The sequence below is a fragment of the Rhea pennata genome, chromosome 25 (assembly GCF_028389875.1).
Source record: "Rhea pennata isolate bPtePen1 chromosome 25, bPtePen1.pri, whole genome shotgun sequence".
Taxonomy (NCBI): Eukaryota; Metazoa; Chordata; class Aves; order Rheiformes; family Rheidae; genus Rhea; species Rhea pennata.
In genome coordinates, this window is record NC_084687.1 from 883,845 (window position 1) to 904,176 (window position 20,332).

The 20,332-nt window shown below is 49.2% G+C and overlaps 1 protein-coding gene across 1 annotated transcript in view; it reads left to right on the top strand.

The window, feature by feature from the left end:
• Positions 1-11,941: 11,941 nt before the first annotated feature.
• The window catches only part of CACNA1S (calcium voltage-gated channel subunit alpha1 S), a 47,899-nt gene continuing 39,508 nt past the window's right edge, over positions 11,942-20,332 (top strand). Inside the window, exons 1-2 of the mRNA XM_062595073.1 lie at positions 11,942-12,102; positions 17,752-17,857. Coding sequence (XP_062451057.1) covers positions 11,942-12,102; positions 17,752-17,857 — 267 coding nt within the window. The remainder of the gene's footprint in view (positions 12,103-17,751; positions 17,858-20,332) is intronic.

Genomic DNA, 20,332 nt, shown 5'->3' on the forward strand with positions numbered 1-20,332 from the left:
CCAGTTCAACTCCCCTGCCATGGCATGGCACAGATCATGTTATGGACCCCTCTGGCAGAGAGGAAGAAGCTCCACAGGGGAGAGGAACCATGGGAGCTGCTCTGTGAGCAGCACCAGGGATTTGACTAAGGGCCCTAAAGGGGCATAAGGGTATGCCTCTAGCAGAACAGCATGAGGGTGACATTGCCCCAGGACCATGTCCACAGGGACACTGTGATCACTTGGGGCATGTCGGTGGTACCTTAACAGAGCAGTGGTGCTGTGTTGTGGGGTCAGTCCTGGGCTAGACTGAGGCCAAAGGTTGGATAATCATCTTGGGGTCTGCCTTGTCTTGTCTTCTGCCTTGGGGTCCCTGTCCCAACCATGCCCTCTGTTCCCAAGCCCTGAGAGATGTCAGGCATCTTCTCTGAGGTCGTGGAATATCCATTACAGTCTAATGTGGGAGAAGTAGGAGAGGTTTAGTCATTCAGGTTTGTGTGGGTCACTCCTGACAAGTGGCACATCAGAAGGGCCCACTCCCTCTGTGACACAAGGCTGACCTTCTGCAACAACCAGGCTAGTGGTCCCTGCAATGCTGGGGCTGCAGAATCTATGGAGAGAGTAGCTCAATTCTGGACTCAGGAGAGAATCTTCCTCTTCACCAGCTCTGCCCATACCAGCCCTGGGATAATTCTTCTCTGCCTGCCTCCTTCTACACCTCTGGTGAGGGCAGGGACTGTCCTGAGACAGCTCTGAAACGTGGATTGAGACTGGGTTTGTCTGCTGGGAGCAGAATGAGTCACATGCCTTCTTCTCCACAAGTCCCTTCCCTGTGGTCTCCCCTCTGCTCCTCCCTTCTCCAGGCTCCTATTCAGATGGTTTCATGACAAAGCTACAATCTGACATGGGGACAGCACCAGGTAACAGAGGGGCAGGTAGAGTAAGGGGATTGAACTTTCCTCCCATTAGATGTATGACAGACAGTGGTGTCATCATCTGCGCTGTGGAGGAAATCATCTTCTGCCTCCTTTCCTTATTTGGCTGGAGAGGGAAACTCTTTCCTAGCTGTGACCATGACTCTTTAATCATCCTCTTGAGTCAACCTTGACCAGGCAGTCACAATGACCATGTGTCACAGCAGGCAGCAGAAGACATCTGGGGCAGTGCTGTTGCCCGTGGGGCCTGGGAGCAGTGCTGGAAGAGCTGCTTAGGAAATCCTTGGACTCCACTTGCATCGCAGGCCTCCAGCACTCCCTGAGCAATCTGACCTTGCTGCCTCATTTCTGCAGATCCATGCAGCTGTGGGCATGGGAGACAGACACACTGCCAGGCTCCTGCAGGATCCTAGTTGCTCCACATTAAAGTAACTGAACAAGAGCACAAAGTAAGTTTGCTGTCCAGGGGAAACAATGTCTTTCTCCTTGCTGGAGATTACAGACAAATGTCAAGGCAGAGAGTGCTGAAATTTCCCCCTCTCTTGTCAGTGCGTGGAGAGCACTCCTTCCAAGCTGGTAGTTTTGTTGGTGGCAAAATTACTTTCTCCTCCTCCTATTTCTCAACAGAGATAGTACTTCTCCTATCCCTACCTTTTGGCATAATACCCTGAAATGTCTGTACAGGACACTTAGGATAATCTGCCTGTTCCCATCACATGGAAACTGGACATTTATTGTACACACTTCTTTCCTGTTTTCGTATCAAGATATCTTCCTTATGAACCCTGTTTTTTCCCTAGTATTACCTTTTTATAAGCCCACACTGGAGATTTCAGTCCACTACTCACGTGGTTGAACCTGCCCATGATCACTCAGCCTTGTGCTCCTTACTAGATCCATCTCTTGAGGACATTTGGGGACTTGAGAGCTATATGCAGCAGACAAAGGTAAGACATGCCCATCTGAGCTTGTGGATTGGACTCACTTTGTGCTCAGTGGAGCCAAAAGGAACTTCAAGGCAGATGTGTTTTGTTTGAGGACTGAATTGTCTCCGTAGTGCAGATGCAGCCACATACAGAAGAACCTGAAGGAGACACAGGATGTGTTAAAGTCCACCTGCCAATAAAGAAGAGTGAATTAATACCTTGTCAGTTGCATTCTTGTGATATTTAATGACATTATTGGATTAATCACAAACCTTGGGCAATATTACACGCATTAGGCATTAGGCACAGAATAAATACATTGATATTGTTGTAGAATTCATGATCTAAAGACAGGCACGTGCTGACCTGCTTAGCCAAAATACCCTGTGAAAAGCTTTTTTGATGGCATTTTCCAAGAAGATCTCTTGCACTTGAGTGAAAAATTCCAGCAATTATTTATCCAGGGTGAAAACAACAGGCAATGAGAAAATGGCAGTGCAGAGATCAGGAGCGCAAAACGAGTTCAGTTGCTGTGTATTTAATCCAGCTCATCTTTCAATATCTGATGTTTGTCACACACAAAGTGTTCAACTAGAATGAACAATGGCTGCAGTGTGTATTTCAGCCTTGGGACCTACAGGGAAGGTGGAGTCTATCTCCAGTTAGACAAGGAGCTTCTGTGAGGACACCTGTTTTGTGCATACCTAAGCTTAGGCAAGAAAAATCTCACATGCTATGTGTTTGTGGAGTGCATGGAAGGGAGCAGAATCCCTCCAACCCTCAGGCTTTTAATACTCAGGATTAAATACTCAGGAGACCCAGCTGAAACCGTGCTCTAAATAGAGAAAATGAGCCCCCTCCTTGTATTTGCTTAGGCATCCTGTGTAGTTACGAATCAGGAATGGGGATTTTCAGCAGGAAATATCTCTACTTCTCTTAGACACCCATGGTCTCATAGGACAAGTCACAGTGCTGATATTAGTCTTTCTTCACTGTTTTGAAAAGGAAAGTAGACAACTGCTTTAGTTCACTTCAAAGAACATTCTCCAGGGGTGACTGTGTTGTCTTTCAGGAACTGTCAGCTCTGGAGCCCCATGGAAATATTCAGGGTGCTTGGGGAGGTTGGGGTGATATCTGAATACTATGGGAGAAGCCACAGAAATGCTAAGGTCACAGAAATGCTTCTGGGCAGCTTTATCTGGGCAATTGTATGTCTTTAGCTGGAATGAGAGTACTGAGACCTCACTCATGACACAGAGCCAGGAGTGTCAGGAACCATGTCATGCCTTCTCCATCAGGCTTTCCAAGATAGGGTAACTTGTCAAAGTGATCATCCTCTAGCTGACAAAGCTACAAGCACAGGACAGCTGTGAACAAGACTGACATGCAGACCAGTTCTCCTGACTCTATAGTAAGCCACAGCACCGGCTGTCTCTCAGTGCTCATTCACATTCATACTGAAAGGAATGAAAATGCTGCCTTTCCAAGACTACTACTCAGCTGTGACAAGGGAACCAAAAGCTAAATACATACGCGATACCCTTCACTGAAGCTCATTTTTTGGAGAATGGAGTGAAAAGAGGCTGAAGAGCCCATCTACATTACGGGTGCATTTCATCCAAGGAAGGAGTGTATGTCAGAGCTAATCACTCTCGCTCCCAGTACAGTGACTGAAGAAATGCAGAGGGTAAGTTAATATGAAGACAGGAGTATAATGCTTTGGAACAAAGGCCTCTGGAATGGACTAGATGACCTTTGCCTTCAAATGCCTATTTTTATTCCTTGTCCAGCATGGGAAGTGATAACTGATTCAGATACAGACCCTTTTGTGAAAGGGGATACACTGGGGGGATGTAAATCCTTCCCAGGGTTCTTCTCTTCCAGTAGCAGTTGGCCTGGATACTATTTTCATCTCTGTGAAGTAAATGGAGAATATTCCCACTGAGTTACTAGACTAAATCCCCTTCATTCAGCCCACAGTATCTAGTCGCAGTAACCCACACCAAGTATCTGCTGTACAAGAGGATTAATGCTCAGAGGCCTTCTGTCCCTTATGACACACTCAACCAGCATAAACCAGAGTTCAGTCAAAGGAGCTGACCAAAGGTCCTCCCAATAAGGAGAAAAGAAATGTAGAGGGTGTCTATGAGAAATAGAATGGATTTTGCTCAGAGGAGCCTATTATAACTTGTTAATGCCTTTTCCTCCTTGGACAGTCCCCCCATGCCAAGAAAGAGTAAATGTCCAGCAGCAGATCCTTGACTGAGTTCCCCTTCCTGGTATTTCCAGATATATGGGAATACAGTTCTTAGAATCATAGAATCAGTAAGGTTGGAAGGGACCTCTGGAGATCATCTAGTCCAAACTCCCTGCTCAGCAGGGCCACCTACAGCATGTTACATAGGGTTGCACCCAGGCGGGCTTTGAATATCTCCAGAGAAGGAAACTCCACAACCTCTCTGGGCAACCTGTTCCAGTGCTTTGTCAATCTCACAGGGAAGAAATTCCCCCTCACATTCAGGTGGAACTTCCTGTGCTTCAATTTCTGCCCATTGCCTCTTGTCCTGTCACATGGGACAACTGAAAAGAGTTTGTCCCCATCCCCTTGACACCCTCCCTTCAGGTACTTAAACACATTGATAAGATCCCCCCTTCAGTCTTCTCTTCCCCAGGCTAAAGAGGCCCAGCTCTCACAGTCGTTCCTTATAGGGCAGATGCTCCAGCCCTCTGATCATCTTCGTAGCCCTACACTGGACTCTCTCCAGTAGCTCCATGTGTCTCTTGTACTGGGGAGCCCAGAACTGCACGCAGTACTCCAGATGAGGCCTCACCAGGGCTGACTGGAGAGGCAGGATCATCTGCATTGACCTGCTGGCAAAAATCTTTCTAATGCACTCCAGGATACCATTGGCCTTCTTAGCTACAAGGACACATTGCTGGCTCATGGTCAACTTGTCTACCAGCACTCCCAGGTCCTTCTCTGCAGAGCTGCTCTCCAGAAGGTCAGTCCCCAGCCTGTACTGGTGCCTAGGGTTATTCTTCCCTAGGTGCAGGACTCTGCACTTGCCCTTGTTGAACCTCAGGAAGTTCCTCTCTGCCCAGCTCTCCAGCCTGTCCAGGTCTCTCTGAAGGGCAGCACTGCCCTCAGGTGTACCAGCCACTCCTGCCAGCTTGGTATCATCAGCAAACTTGCTGAGGAGGCACTCTGTCCCCTCATCCAGGTCATTGATGAAGAAGTTGAACAAGACTGGACCCAGGACTGAGCTCTGGAAGACACCACTAGCCACAGGCCTCCAATTAGACTCCGCGCCACTGATGACAACCCTCTGAGCTCTGCCATTCAGCCAGTCCTCTAGCCACCTCACTGTGCACTCCTCTAACCCACACTTCCTGAGCTTCTCTAGGAGGATGTTATGGGAGACAGTGTGAAAAGCCTTCCTGAAGTCAAGGTACACAATGTCCACTGCTCTTCCCTCCTCTACCCAGCCACCAATTCCATCATAGAAGGCTATGAGATTGGTTAAGCAGGATTTCCCCTTGGTGAGTCCATGCTGGCCACTCCTGATCACCTTCTTTTCCTCCATATACTTGGAGATGACATCCAGGGTAAGTTATTCCATCACCTTTCCAGGGATGGAGGTAAGCCTGATCAGCTTTTAGTTGCATGGGTCCTCCTTCTTGCCCTTCCTGAAGACTGGAGTGACATTGGCTTTCTTCCAGTCCTCAGGCACCTCTCCAGTTTTCCAGGACCTTTCCAAGATGATGGAGAGCAGCCTAGCCATAGCATCTGCTAGCTCCCTCAGTACTCATGGGTACATCCCATCAGGTCCCATGGATCTGTGGGTGTCAAGTTTGCCTAACTTCCTTTCTCCAGACTTTCTTTCTTGTCTCCAGGCTCTGGGATTCCTGAGGGCTGCCCTTAGCAGTGAAGACTGAAGCAAAGAAACCATTCAGTAATTCTGCCTTCTCTGTATCCCTCGTCACCAGGGCCCCCACCCCATTCAGCAGCAGGCCCACATTTTCCCTAGTCCTCTTCTTGCTGCTGATGTATTTGAAGAAGCCCTTCCTGTTGTCCTTAATATCCCTTGCCAGACTCAATTCCAAATGGGCCTTAGCCTTCCTCGCAGCATCTCTACATCCTCTGACTGCATTCCTATAATTTTCTCAAGTAGCGATTCCCCTCTTCCACATTCTGTGTACTTTCTTCTTCTGTTTGAATTTGGCCAGGAGCTCCTTGCTCACCCATGCAGGTCTCCTGCCCCTTTTGCTGCACTTCTTACTCAGAGGGATGCACCGCTCTTGAGCTTGGATGATAGGGAACAGGGTAGTGCAGGAACAAACTGGGGGACAGGACAGAGCGAAAACAGTCTTGGAGACAATAAGGTTCAGCAGATATGGTCTGGAGGGGATGTATAGGGCCCAGTAGGTATAGTTTTGCAGGGAGAGAGTACCCAGTAGGAAAAGACTGGTGGTACAGGGACAGGCTAGAACAGTCAGGGATAGCTGAAGAAGGCCAAGCCAGCATAATCTTGGAGGAGGTAATAGGATCTCATGAGCATGTTTGACAGGGGAACAATGCTCAGTAAACACAATCTAGAGGGACCATGCACTACAGGCATGGCTGGGAAGAGGCACCCAGGACACATGATCTGAGGTGAGGAAACAGGGCCCACAGAACGATCTGTTGTGGGGGGAAGCAGAGCCCAGCAGGAACAGTCTCTGAGTGGGCCATGACAGGACCAGGAGACATGGTCTTGGGAGAACAGAGCCATGATCTTGGTGGAGAGGTGACCTGATATCTTGGCTCGGTCAAGGGAAGACCCAGCCCCACAGGAACAGTCTTGGGGGACAGGGCCCATCAGGCATGGTCTGGGCCCAGCAGGTATAACTGGGACAGACAAAGCCCATAGGCACAGTCAGGGGGACAGAATCTGCATGATCTGAATCTTGGAGATTCAATGACCCATACGCATGGCCTGGAAGAAGCTGACAGAGCCCCATAAGCATGGTCAGTGGTGGTGGAGGAAGGGGATCCTCCAGGTATCTTACAAGGAGAGCAAGGACCCATCAGGCACAATCAGGGGTGGGGGAGATAGGGAAAAGGGCTGGACAGACACAGTCTGGGGGACTCAGGGCCCAGGTAACATGATCTGAGGGAAGACAGGACCCAGGGCACACAATGTGTGTGGAAACCTTCACATTCATATGAGGACAGGGCCCTACAGGCATAATTTGGAGGGACAGGACTGGGGGAGGGCAGAGCCCACTTGGCATAGTGGGGAGAGGGCACAGCAGGTATGGTTTGGGTACAGTTTGGGGAGAGAGGGCCCCAAAAGTATGATCTGCAATGGGATTGTGTTCAGTAGGCATCATTTGGTCTGGGGACAGGGCCCCTGCAGCACAGTCTTGGGGTGGAGAAAGCCTCACAGGTATGATCTGGCAGGGACAGGGCCCACAGGCATGGGGACAAAGGATAGAGATTCAGTAGGGAAGGTCTCAGGGGTGACAAAGCCCAGTGGGCACAGTCTGGGGGGTGGAAGTGGGAGGCCAGGGTCTTCAAGTCATTGGCTCAGTGGAGAAAGAGCCCCACAGACACAGTTTTGGGGGCCATAAGTCCCACAGGCCTAGCCCACAGGTGGTGACTGCTCAGCAGGAAAAGTCTTTCGGGGTAGCAGAGCCTTCCTAGTAAGGTCTAGAGAGGCAGCTTGGCCAAGATGGCATCATCAAGGGAGATTATGGGATCCAATAGGCAAGGCCCACGGGTGGACAGAGCCCCACAGCCACAATTTTGATGGGGGTGCAGGATCGCAGGCACTTTCTGGTGGAGGGATAAGCTTCAGAAACACAGTTCGGGGCAGAAGTGGTGAGAGCCCCACAGGCTTGATTGGGCAAAGGACTCAGCCCCATGGGCACAGTCTTGGGGAGGCATGGCCCGTCATGCTTGGTCTTGGGGACACAGGGCCAAGCAGACATGATTGGGGGTGGACAGAAGGGGACACAGCTCAGTCAGCATAGTCTTGTGTGGACAGGGCCTCACAGGCTCAATCTGCAGGGGACAGGCCCCATCCCAAGGCCCTCTGTGCAGCCCATGGCTGGGCTGCAGCCAAAGAGGGGCCAGGGCAGGGCTGGGTCAGGAATGAGCGCAGGGCTTGATGCCCTCCAGCACTCTGCAGGCCCTGCGGCAGGTGGCAGCAGTAGCCAGGGGCATGGTGCTGCCAGAAGCCCACAGGGCAAAGGGACGGATGGCTGGGCTGGGCCCACTCCCAGCTCCAGATTGGGAGGGAGCAAGGTGGGGGCCAGGCAGGGGCTGGGGCATCCCAATCCCTGTCCTTGTCCCTCCCTGCAGTGGGCACTCCCTGCCCTCTCTACCAGCAGCACAGCTCCTCTGGGGCCATTGACAGGAGAGTCAGAGCCAGGGGGGAAGCTCTGGGCCCCACCTTCCCCAGGACATGACCCATCAGTTGGGCAGGGCAGTATCACCTCAGCCCTGTCTGCATCAGGTTGTGTGCTGGGGGTCTAGGGCCAGGGCCTGCTACATTGCCTGCTCTGCTGCCTGCCAGCAGTGGCTGGGTGCCAGCGATGGTGTGAGGTGGCCCCCATGCAGGGCTACACCCAGCAGGAAGCTGGTGGTGTGGTTCACGCCCCCTTTTGTAGTGAAATAGCTGGTTTGCTCTAACTGTAGGGAACGTGCCCCAAGAAAGACGTAGTCCCTTGCTAGGTTCCAGTTTAGTGTGCCAGCCCCACTCTTCAGTCTTCAAGGCCCTACAGTACATGGATGGCATTGAAAGACCCACTACAGGGACTCAGGCTACTGCTAAAGGTCCCCATGAGCTGCCATGGCCTTGCCTTTGGGTGTTGTGTGCAGGAAGGAAAAGTCTCAGTTGTCTTGGAGTAGGGCACACTGCACACCGCTTGCTGTGGTCTGGCCTCATGCTCAAACAACCCACAGGTCTAGGTCTCACAGGAGCTAGGTGGCAAAGCAAGGAGGTATCTGTTATTAGGCTGCAAGAAGCGGAAGCCTTTGCGGGGGATGGGGTGAGGGGCGCAGCATGGGGCATGCACATGTGTTTGTGCATGTCAGGAAATGTTTGTTTACATGGTCGTGTGCAAATATAGCTTGAGAATGGCCAGTGCGGGGAACATTTCTACCCCCTGCTCTTCAAGAAGGTGGGGAAACTCTTTCTGATTTGGTAGGCCTGGGCCAATCTGACTGAGCTCTCCCTACAGGAGTCCCTGTGGCTCTGCCCTGTGAAACATAGCCATTGCAAAGTGTTTGGCTTCAGCGGTGGAATGGCTCCACTGCAGTCCTTGCTCCCATGTTAGCCTTTTCTCCTTCCAAGCTGAGTGGGGCTCTGTCATGGACTCGCTGTGTTTGGGATTACAGACACTGACTCTTCCTAATGCCATGTCTTTGGGCAAGTGTGGTGAAGGAGCAGAAGTTGAGCCTGATGTGAAGACAGTGAGGAAGAAGAGCAGAGAGGCGAAGAAAACATACTAGCCTTGGCCCCTGGCCTGCTGATGGAGGCCTAAGTTTCATGAGCAAGCAGCCTTCCCTTGCCAGATAGATAGGAACATGTCTATTGAGTGGAGATCACAGTAAGAGTGATTTGCTACATAACGTGTGAGAGAGGGACTGGAGCAGGAAAGTTCTGCCCTCAGGCTAGCATCTTCCCCTCTGCTTCCCCTGCCTGATCTGTGGAAGAAGGTAAGTGTAGTTCCTGCAGGTGACTATGCAGTGCTCCCTACTCTGTCCCACTCCTCTTTTGTCATGCCTCAAAGTGTGAGCCTTCAGCTTTTCAGTCTAACTCTGAAGTTAGCTAAGGTCACATGGGAGACACAAAAGTGTATAGTCTTAGCACCAGCTGTGCCATGTCTGGATGATGTGGAGGGGAGTGAGCTCTGACGTTTTAAAGTCATGTCAAACTAGTGCTTGCCAGCACAGCCTTGTGCAAAACACAGGGCACAGAAAAGCAGCAAGTAGTTCCCAGCAGCTGCACGCAGGGGTGTATGTGAGAAAATGAATCAGGTGTATTGGAATGAAGTTCCAGAGGTCCCAAGTCCAACCCCTTGCTCAGAACAGGTCTGATTAAGTCAAGTTGCTTGGGATCTTATCCAGTTTAGTTCAGATTATCTCCAAGGATGGAGATACAGGGTTGAGAAGGGAGTAGATGGTGAATGAAGGGGTCCAGAGGGAATCAGAGAGACCTTGAATGTCCTTTCCAGATCCTTGGTTGCAGGAGATCTCCCACCATGCTGTCATCCTCTCAGACAGCTATTGTAGGATGAATCGAAGGGGAGATGTTTCTTCTCATCCCCTGCAGAGGGGAGTGCAACAGCCCTAGACAAGTTGGGGCAGACCTCATGCCAGGGAGCAGTGCCTGCTGCCAGCATGAGCATGCCAAGTGCATGTTGCAGTTCGCCACTAGGTGGACTCCAAATCCTAGTCTTGATAGGGAGGACACAGTTCAAGAACTGGCACTCCTGCACAGGCAGCAGCAGAAATACAGCTCATAGCAGTGCTTGGGGGTAGGGAAGAATGAGGACCAGATAAGAAACAGGGGCATGCTTGGACCTGTGTCAGTGACATGGAGACAAAGCTGGAGCCCTGAGCAGGAATAATTTGACTCTGATTTGCATAAAATGAAGCAGAGTGATATAGCAGGGGGCAGGTTACTGATTTTGCACCTTTGCAGTTTAGGCCTACTCCTCTCTAGGTGTGTAAAAATGGACTGGAGCAGCTGCAGCAGTTGCTCTCTTATGCTATCTTCCTGCCACGAGCCACAGAGGAGAGAAGGATTGACTTCAGCTAGCACCATGGCCCTCATGGTTCTCATCACAGTCTATTCCACAGCTGGCAAAATGACCCTGAAAACAAGAGAGGAAGAAGCTTTGAGCAAGGCAGCATGGTGCAGTGGGTAGAGCTTCACCCAGGATGCAGGGGTTGACTTTGACACGGTTGCCTGGTCACATTAGGCTGTAATATCTCTGTAGGACAGGAACAACATTTACTGAGAGGCATATGTATAAATAAGAAAATTTATGTAACTATTCTGCTGGCTCAGTCTGTGGTTTTCATGAAAATCCAAAGCACTGCTCTTCCTGATGCCTCTGTTTCCCTTGCTGTGAAAAGGTTGTGATAAGCTCCTTCTCTCCCTTTGTACCTTGACACCTCCAGCTTAGGAGTCCACAGCATTGTCCATATATCCAGCTGGGCTTTCCCAAGCCCAGCTGATCTTCCAAGACAGACCCTTGGAGAAGAACACAACCTACCCTAGACTTCTTGTATTCCTGCATGTCTCAGACATGCCCCTTGCCATACAAGCAGAATGTGAGAGGTGAGGTTGACCCAGGGCTGTCTGAGGTGAGCAGTGCCAGCCAAGGCATACTTTGGGCTCAGCCTCACTTCCAGGAGCTCTGAGCTTGCAGTCAAAGTCCCTGTCTGTGAGTCAGATCTAGCCCGAGAGGTACAGGACCCAGGGCTTGAGAGACCAGTTCATCTCTGAGGATCTCCACATGAAGGTAAAATCCTGCAGAGAGACAAGGCTGATCAGTTTGTGGGGTGACGTTCCTTGGGGAAGTGTCCCACTGGCCGGAGTCAGGTTCTCCACCTCACTCTAGAAATGCAATTCAGCAAATGGGGCCCATGTATTCCACCAGCCAGCCAGCCTCCCCACTTGGACATGGAAGGCCAAGGGAGATGGGGAAATAGGCGACCCAAGGTGAGGGCAATTTTGCTTTGGAGAGTGTGCACCTGACTCTGAGTGGCCCATCCCCGCCCCCGGCCTGGCTCAATGGCATGTGAAGCACTCACCCGCCTCAGGATAAGCTGGGTAAAGAAGCAACAGCTGCTGGAGTCTTTTTGCTGCCTCAGGAACTGTGACAGCACCCAGGAGTCAGGCTAGTGTCTAATTTTAAACTCATACTTTGTGCATTTGTGCATGCAAATGCAGTCTCCAGCCCCCACTCTCTCACCACCTCCTCCAGTGCACAGAGAGGACAGGCTTAGCAGGAGGGAAGATCCAGAGAGGCTCTGGCTGGCCAAGATCTGGGGAAAGGGGGCTTGGCTGTGGGGCAGGAAGAGGCAGCTAGGGGAGAAAGACCATGGAGCTTGCTTCTCCCCAAGATGATGTGAAGAAGAGGCAACAGAAGGAGAAGTCCAAGAAGCCAGTGCCACCAGCAGCCCCCCGGCCAGCCAGGGCTCTGTTCTGCTTAACGCTGCAAAATCCACTGCGGAAGGCATGCATCAGCATCGTGGAGTGGAAGTATCCTTTGGGCTGAGTGGGCTTGGAAGCACCTGTGTGTGCATGCCTGTGAGCATGGGTGCTAAGGAAGAGTGCTTGCTGGAGCAGGACCCCTTGGGGCTGCTAAACAGGCAAGTCCTCAGCACACTGGCTTTGTTTATGCTGTGGTGGGGCTGTTTGTGCTGGCTGTCTTATTGGGCCTGTGAAGGAGCAAGGAAAGGTAAGGAAGGGCTCAGGCAGCCCCAGCGGGTTGCACTGGCAAAAGTGATGGCTGTGCAATCTGGAGGCACAAAAAGGCTAGTAGGAAAGACAGGGTGGAGCAGACCAGGTCAGGGGGATCCTCAGCAAAGTATTGTGGGGACAGAAGGGGACAGCCCGGGTGGTGAGGGATGTGGGCATATACATGTTTTCTGTTGACTGTGGCTGGTAGGAGCCATGCTGGGGAGAAATAGGAGACGGTCTGTCAGGAGGGGAGAGTGGTGCCAGAGGAGGGGATGCAGGGCCTATCTCAGGGCAGGGATGGGGCTAGGCAGAAGAAGGCCAGGGTGGAGGAACAGGTGCTTAGGATGCAGCTTGGAGGACAGGCCAGCCTAAGGGAAGAGGGGGTAAGGAGTTAGGCAGGTAGGCAGGGAAAGCACAGAGAACTGCTTGGGATGGGTATGTGTATATGTGTCACTGCTTGCCTGCTCCTGCAGCTGCTGCCTGCTATTGCCATGGGCAGCTAGCCAGCATCCTCCAAATCCCTGCCAACACCATTACCATCTCAATCTCCTTATCTGTTTACTCCTCACCACTTTTGACTCAAGTGAAGGCTTTAATGGGTGAAGCAGTATCTCTGTGTGTCTCTGGTTTAACTTATGAATGGATTTGGGGTGGTTATTCTTTAGGTGGCCTTTCTTTGACTGGGGTGTTTTAGCTTTGAAGTGCCAAAATGTCATGTTTCTGTCACCCATCAAGAATAATTTTAGGCCATTGTTTGTTTAAAATAGCACTTGTATTTTGTGGAAGGGAAGAGGACATTTTTGCCTTAATGGGAAAGGAAACATTTCACTTGGTTTCAACAAAACATTTGGGCTCAACTGAAAGTGAAAGGACTTGGGCATTTCCAGCAAATCCAGTCTTCCCACCCCAATTTTTCTCATTTCAGTTGCTGAATGTATCTAGGTGTTCTCCCAGTCTGGGGTTCTCTCCTCTCCAGGGTAGCTTGGGCAATCCTGCCCCACCAGACCAAGCCTCCATCCTGTATCTGGGGGCTGCAGAGCCAGGTCTTGCTGGTTGGAAACACTGCCTACATTGTGTTATTATATGTGATGCTACAGGGGCACCAAAGCCATGCCCCAGCTCCACCAGCAATGCCATCCTGATCAAAGTCTGTATTGCCCATTTGCAGACACTCACAGCATGCTCACACCACCTGGCAGTGCTTTGGTGAGCATTGAGTCTGAGCCTTCTTCTTCCTACCTGGCACAAACAGGCTCTCTGACCTTTGAGTAGAGGGAGCAGAGCCAAAATTGGGGAAATTGCCATTTCTGCTTCTCTTCAGATGAGGAATGGGATGTTCTGCAAGTGCTTCCTTCCCAGAGCTGTGTCTTCATCTTACATGGGCATAGGAGATGGAGCTACTGGAGAGAGTCCAGCATAGGGCTACAAAGATGATCAGAGGGCTGGAGCACCTGCCCTCAGAGGAACAGCTGCAAGAGCTGGGCCTGTTTAGCCTGGGGAAGAGAAGACTGAGGGGGGATCTTATCAATGTGTTTAAGTACCTGAAGGGAGGGTGTCAAGGGGATGGGGACAAACTCTTTTCAGTTGTCCCATGCAACAGGAGAAGACGCAATGGGCACAAACTGAAACACAGGAAGCTCCACCTGAACGTGACGGGGAATTTCTTCCCTGTGAGAGTGACAGAGCCCTGGAACAGGTTGCCCAGGGAGGTTGTGGAGTCTCCTTCTCTGGAGATATTCAAAGCCCGCCTGGATGCAACCCTGTCTAACGTGCTCTAGGTGACCCTGCTGAGGTGACCCTGGTGACCCTCCTAGGCTGGACTAGATGATCTCCAGAGGTCCCTTCCAACCTTACCCATTCTATGATTCTATGAAAGAACTTGACCATAGACTCTAGTGTCAGGGTAGAGCTGAAAATAATGTATATATCTTCCAGCATGCTCAGACACCCTCTTACTAATGGGCCAACATATGCCAGAGAAACTGCATAGCACACTGACAGGAGCCTTTCCCATACTGGGGACTGTGCAAGGGGCATGGAGGAAAGAGGTAGATGTCTCATCAGGAAGATCAGAGGTGCAGATGGTCCTGACTTGTGGGAGATGAGTGATTCTAGGCATTGGGTTTCACTGGCACCACTCTTGTGCCTGGCTGTATTTATACACTAGTGCACCTGTCTCCCTTCACTCAGCAATCAGGGTTTGCAAGGCATGATGGGGTTGTTCCAGCTCCTGTGGGTTGTTACGGACTTCAAGGCAAGACCGATTGCCAGGTGGAGATTAGTGTGATTATTCTCTATGGGGATACCTGGTGAATGGGTTCAGGATGCTGTTACATATCTCTGTTCCTTGACCCCATCTCTACTGCATAGCATCTACACTGTCAGAGGCACAATGCAGAGGCACAGAGTTGGGACAGTCTTTTCCAGGCAAATGGAGAGTGCTGGTATTCCATGTCATTTTGTAACCAGAAGGACTTTAAGGCAGATGGGTGAGCAGTCTGGGGACCATGAACAAGGTACTGAGTGCCTAATACCTGTTGTGAAGCTACACTTTTTTCCCTTGGATGCCACATCACAGGAGGCTGCCAGGGAGCAGAATTGAGATTTTTCAAGTCAAGGGTGTGAGGAAGGTTTTGAGTCTCTGGAGATATCAATGACAAGAGGTAGAGAGACCTCTTGCTCCAGTGGCAGTACATGACTGTTGGTTAGCTGAATTGTCCCACTGCATATCTATCTGTTGACAGTACCAGACTCATGAACACTGTCAGGCAATGTGGGACTTGCAGGTAACACACTGTTGCCAGGAGAGCACTGAGTCCTGGCTTCACCTCCAATTGCAAGATAATTCTCCCTTCAAGGAGCAGAAGGAAATATGTATGTGGCTGTTTTCACTAGAGCAGAGGAACAAGCAAAGATTCTTTTACTTTTGTAGTTTAGTGGCTATTGGTCCATGATTTCTGCTCCTCTTTCTATTGCTTTCACCACTTCCTTCCTACACACCTGCATCACTGCAACTACATGGAAACTGGAATGAGTGCTTGCAAGGTGGACTGCTCATCTCACCCTGTCAGAGCAGGCAGGGGAGCTTCTAGCCCGTGGTCTGTGCTGTGTTACCTGGAGCACAGAAGGAGGCAGCTTTTCCAGCTGAGTATGGTTTTTAAAATATCAACAATTTGTTGGCCAGAAGAGTCCAGAAAAGGCAGAATAACCTGATTGACCAGCACAGAAGGACTCAACTGGCAGCACTCAGTCAACTTAGCAGGCTGAAATGGAAATGAAGAGAATACTCTTTAATGTCCCTCACCCCATCATGCTGGGTTAGATAGTAGTATAGCCAGGGCAGCCCAAGGCTGGCCTCAGCATGATTAGCTGGAAAACTGAGGTAGTTACTTTATTAACCAAGGTATGGGAAGGTGTCAATATGGCTGTGGGACCCCCTTTGGGGTACTGAATTTTGAGGGCTATGCTGAGGTTGTAGCAGAATCATTCTGGATGGCTGAGTTTTAGATGTTCCCACAGAGGGTGTTCCTGGGAGCTGAGTTCCTTCAGAGGCTTTGCTGAGAGTGAGGTGGAAATGCTGAGAAATCTCATCTTGTGCTACTGGAGCATCTGTACCCAGTGATGAGATTTATCAATTTGCAGGCAATAGAGATGAAACAGGCAGGTTGGTAGTTACAGATAGAGATGAGGATGAGAAAGCTCTCAAAACAGTTTGTTGGGGAAGCACTGGCTGTGGTCTAACTTCTTGCTCTTAATGTTGTCTGATAGGTCACTGGCGAGGAGAAGGGGCTGCAGGGGAGAGATGCTAGTTTACTGGATATGCTAATTGCTATTTGTTGATTTATGCTCTGGGCAGGTCTCGCCCAGTGGACACTTGGACATTTCCTCCACGTGCTTCTGGTTTCAGTGGTTTTCAGTGGTACTGATGGATGCAGACAAGACAAGTGAGTTAAAGAGAACTAAGATTTACTCATTAGGAAACATTATTTGTCAGGAAGCTTTGGGATGATCATTATGGTGGAAAATATTTGGTATACCTTTTTTGCCCCATGCTCTAGTGAGTATGAAGTCTTCTGACAGGACAAGGCCACTAGATGAATGACAAAGACCTCTTTGCTTTCAGGTACAAGCACAGCTGCAAGGTGCATTGAACAGAACACAAGCCTAGGACCCAGAAGCATTTCAGTTCTGAACAAGGCCTGGACGTGACCAGCTCCATGGGTTTATCAGTCACTAAGGATAGAAGAACATTGCATATGTATGCGAGTGTTTCTAGTGGTCAAAGTACTCCAAAATACTTTGGGTCAAGGACTCTGAACAGTCCTGAGCACTGCTTATTCTTTCTAACCAGTTCTTCTCACAGTTGGCAAGTATGCTATGCTTGTCCTGATCTCTTTGGATCTTTGAGCGAGGACTAAATTATGCAGAGTCAGGTAATAAGAGAGAGCAAAAGGTGATAGCTGTTCAATCACATGTCTGCTGCACTCACTGGATTTGAGGAACAGAGACTTGGGATCCCTGAGGTGAGAGCCCTTCCCTGAACAGGTTTCTGGGGCCAAAGTTTGAGCTCTGTCAGTGGTTCAGGAACATGGTAGCTAGAGTTTGACCTTGAAATTTCAGTGGCCCAGCGAAGTAGTGAAAGCGGGAAAAACACAGCTGTGACCAAGTGCCTGTTATAGGGCCTGCAGAGGGAACAGCTGATCAGACCATTTGTTTTGAGATGCCACAGGGCCCAGACAATACATTCCCCCCCCTTCAAAGAGGGGACAAAGCTCAGGATAACTGCCCTATTTATTCTCAGCCCATGGTGCTGCCTACACTGAGCCACTCCAGGCCACAGGATGGCAGCTGGATATTCTGCTAGAGGAGAAGGAGCTGTCTTTCCATTAGGTACTTCCTAGCTGGAGTGACATAGCCCACCTGAAATCTGCCTCTCAGCAGTGTCCCCCCAGTGCTATTGAATGAAGAGAGACCAAGAACTAGCACACTGCAAAGGGTGATGCTTTGGCTAAGTGCTTACATTTTGGAAGAAGATCCTGAACCTTCCAGACAACCTATCAAAGGATGACGAGAGGGAGACTGCCAGCTTTCCTATACCCTGATTATTCCTCAAAGGCAACCTTTTAATTTGTTTCCCCTCCTCATATATCCCATGTCAACGCTGCCTTTCTCCAGCAGCCGTGTCTCAAATATCCAAGCCCTGTATCTCATCCTGGTCCATCATTACCAAATCCCCTCCATCCCAAGGGATCCATGGAAGGGGAACAAGTGTGGATGTGCAGAGCATGAAGCCTGACTCTTTTCTCTGATTTTCTGCCCCAGTGGAAGGTTTCTCTACAGCCTGTGGAGTTTCCCCACATGTTCTTAGACAAGTCAGGACAGGGGCATAGGGTGTATTTGCTTTTCGGTTCCTTGCTGGTGTCTCTGTTCCTTAATACTTGCTGTCAGACCTTTTGAGATCATCATCCTTCTGACCATCTTTGCCAACTGTGTGGCCCTGGCCATCTACCTGCCCATGCCTGAGGATGACACCAATGTTGCAAACTCCAGCCTGGTAAGGCACAGCCCTTTCCTCAATCATAGCAGCTCTGAAAAGTTTTGCCTCATCACTTAAATCTATTGTCTTGACACTGAGAAGTAAAACTGCAGATTAATAGCACAATAATTCCCTATTCCTCATAGGTACATGGTGGTAATACCTGTGATGGTGGAATTTGCTGTACCAAATGCTTATGCTTCCCTGAAGGGTGAAATGGGGCCTTTTAGGTCCAGCAAGAGATGCTGCAAAGTCAGAGAGAGACAGGGTGTCCATAGTAATGGGGAAAACACTGAAAATGAGTTTTTAGAGAGACTAAAACCACCCCCAGGTTGAGACCAAAGCCAGCAGATGTGTGTGAAATACAGAGGGAGGAAGAATTAATACTGAAAGAAAGAACAAATCCACTCAAATTTTTATCATGACACTTCCAAAAGGGAACATCCTGTTCCCAAGAAGCTGAAATGTTTTGTTTCAGCATATCTGGCACAAAACTTTCTGATGTTTCATTTCAAAACTGTCTTTTAATTTTGGGACATTCTTTTAAAGGTGGGGGGATGCTGGAGACCCTGTTAAGCAGAGAGGTCACTCTACTGCAGTCAATTATTCCAGTTTATTCCAGACACTCCATTTGCTTGGAATGTTTTGGTATGATTCAGATCAAGAGTTTGCATCATTTTTGGTTCACTACTGCTTTCTGCTCTTCAGATCTCTTTTGTGGTTCAATCCACATTGACTTCCATTGAGTGTCTAAGGTTGGGTAGTGAATCAAAATATCCAAATGCATCTTTTTTTTAGTAAAATGTTCTTGCTGATCTTAGGACATCTCAGTGTTGTGGAGGGGGATGTATGCAAGTATTACTGGCATGTTGTTACTTAAAAAACACCTCTCATTTTTGCCTGTTCCTTAGAGACTCTGTAGTGAGAATATTAACGCAGTTAAAGCATTTGAAATATAAAATACAAAGTAAGGTTTTCATCTGAGCATTTTTTAAATTCCTTTAGCTACTTTTGGCTCTTTTCCTCTCAACAGACTTTCAGTGGCATTAAAATAGTGCTTACTTCTTATTTCCTTAGAATAAGAGGAAAAAGAGGCCACTGTTACCAATGTATTATTGTTTCTTTTAAGAACAAAATCAAGACAGATCCACAGAGGGGGATAATGAAACATACCTACACAGAGAAAATTCCTGGGGTCTTTGTTCAGCCACACAGCACACAGTTTGAGCAGCTTGTCTGCGACCTGGCAAGATCAGGACAGAGTTAAGCTTAAGACACTGAATTTGTTTTGCTTCCTTGGCCTTAGGGGCATATCAGGATTTGAAAGGTGCAGTTGTCTCAGCCAAAAGATAAGAGAAGCCAAGCAAAACAGGGATACATCAAGCATGGAAAGCTGGGGGGGGGGGGAATAGCAGAGATGGGGGCTCCCTGCTGGGATGTGGTTTGGCTGAAACCAGGAGGCCTGCAAGGACAGAGGCAGAGAAAACCCAGCAGCATGTTGTGGCAGTGTTGCATGACAGAGGAGATGGCCTGCCAGCAACCTGTCTCACAGTGCTCCGAGGTAGGAATGCTAGATTAACAGTGCCCAAGAAGAGCTGACAGCTTTTTCCACTAATGGGAGACAGGCAGGCATGTATTGGGTTATTTCATCTATAAATGAAATTTGAATTATTTATATTTATTGTATATTATGTTATTTATATTACATTCTACTTCAGGATTTTTCAGCCTGTTGCTATGCCAACAGCTCATTGTATCAGGAAACTTGCAGACCCAGTGCTCAGTTCTGTCAGCCTTGCTTAGCATATCCCTTTTTCTTCATATTCTGATGACTTCATATGAACAAGACCATCTAAGAGCTGAGCTGGACTCTCATTATCCTGGGTAAGGGCTATGCTCAACACGTGGAGATAATGGAACAAAGACCCATTGGAGGCTTTTCTTCCTGAAGTGGAGAGACGTGCTGCAATATGTTTAGTCTTTCCCTGTCACTTTTTTAATTACCCCTCTTTGTTACCTGATCCTCCCAGGAGAGGATTGGTTTCTCTGAAGACCAGGATATTCCCTCTTCTCCAAGGAAAAAAGAAAACTTGAAAGGAGCTGGTGAATATTACTCCTCATACTGTAGAATTTGCTAGTGATTCCATAAGAGATGAGATCACTTTACTAAACTCTATGTCCACCTGAAACTGGCCCTGTCCTCCAAACTTGCGCTTGAAATAGGTGATGAGGCTAAAAGTATGAGGGGAAAACTGAGTCAGAGCAGTGAGGATGCTTGTCCTGTATTGCCCATGGAGATTTTTCAAGCTCAAGAGCGGTCATAATCGTGTCTCTGTCTTTTCAGGACCACCTGTGAAGGAGTTGCAGACAGAATTTGCAGTAGGTGCAGAATTAGACTGTCATGCAAGCTTTGTGAACCAAAACTCATTTTAGAGGATGAAAAATGTACATTCGATGACCCATAAATGTTCTCTGAATCCATTTCCCCATATC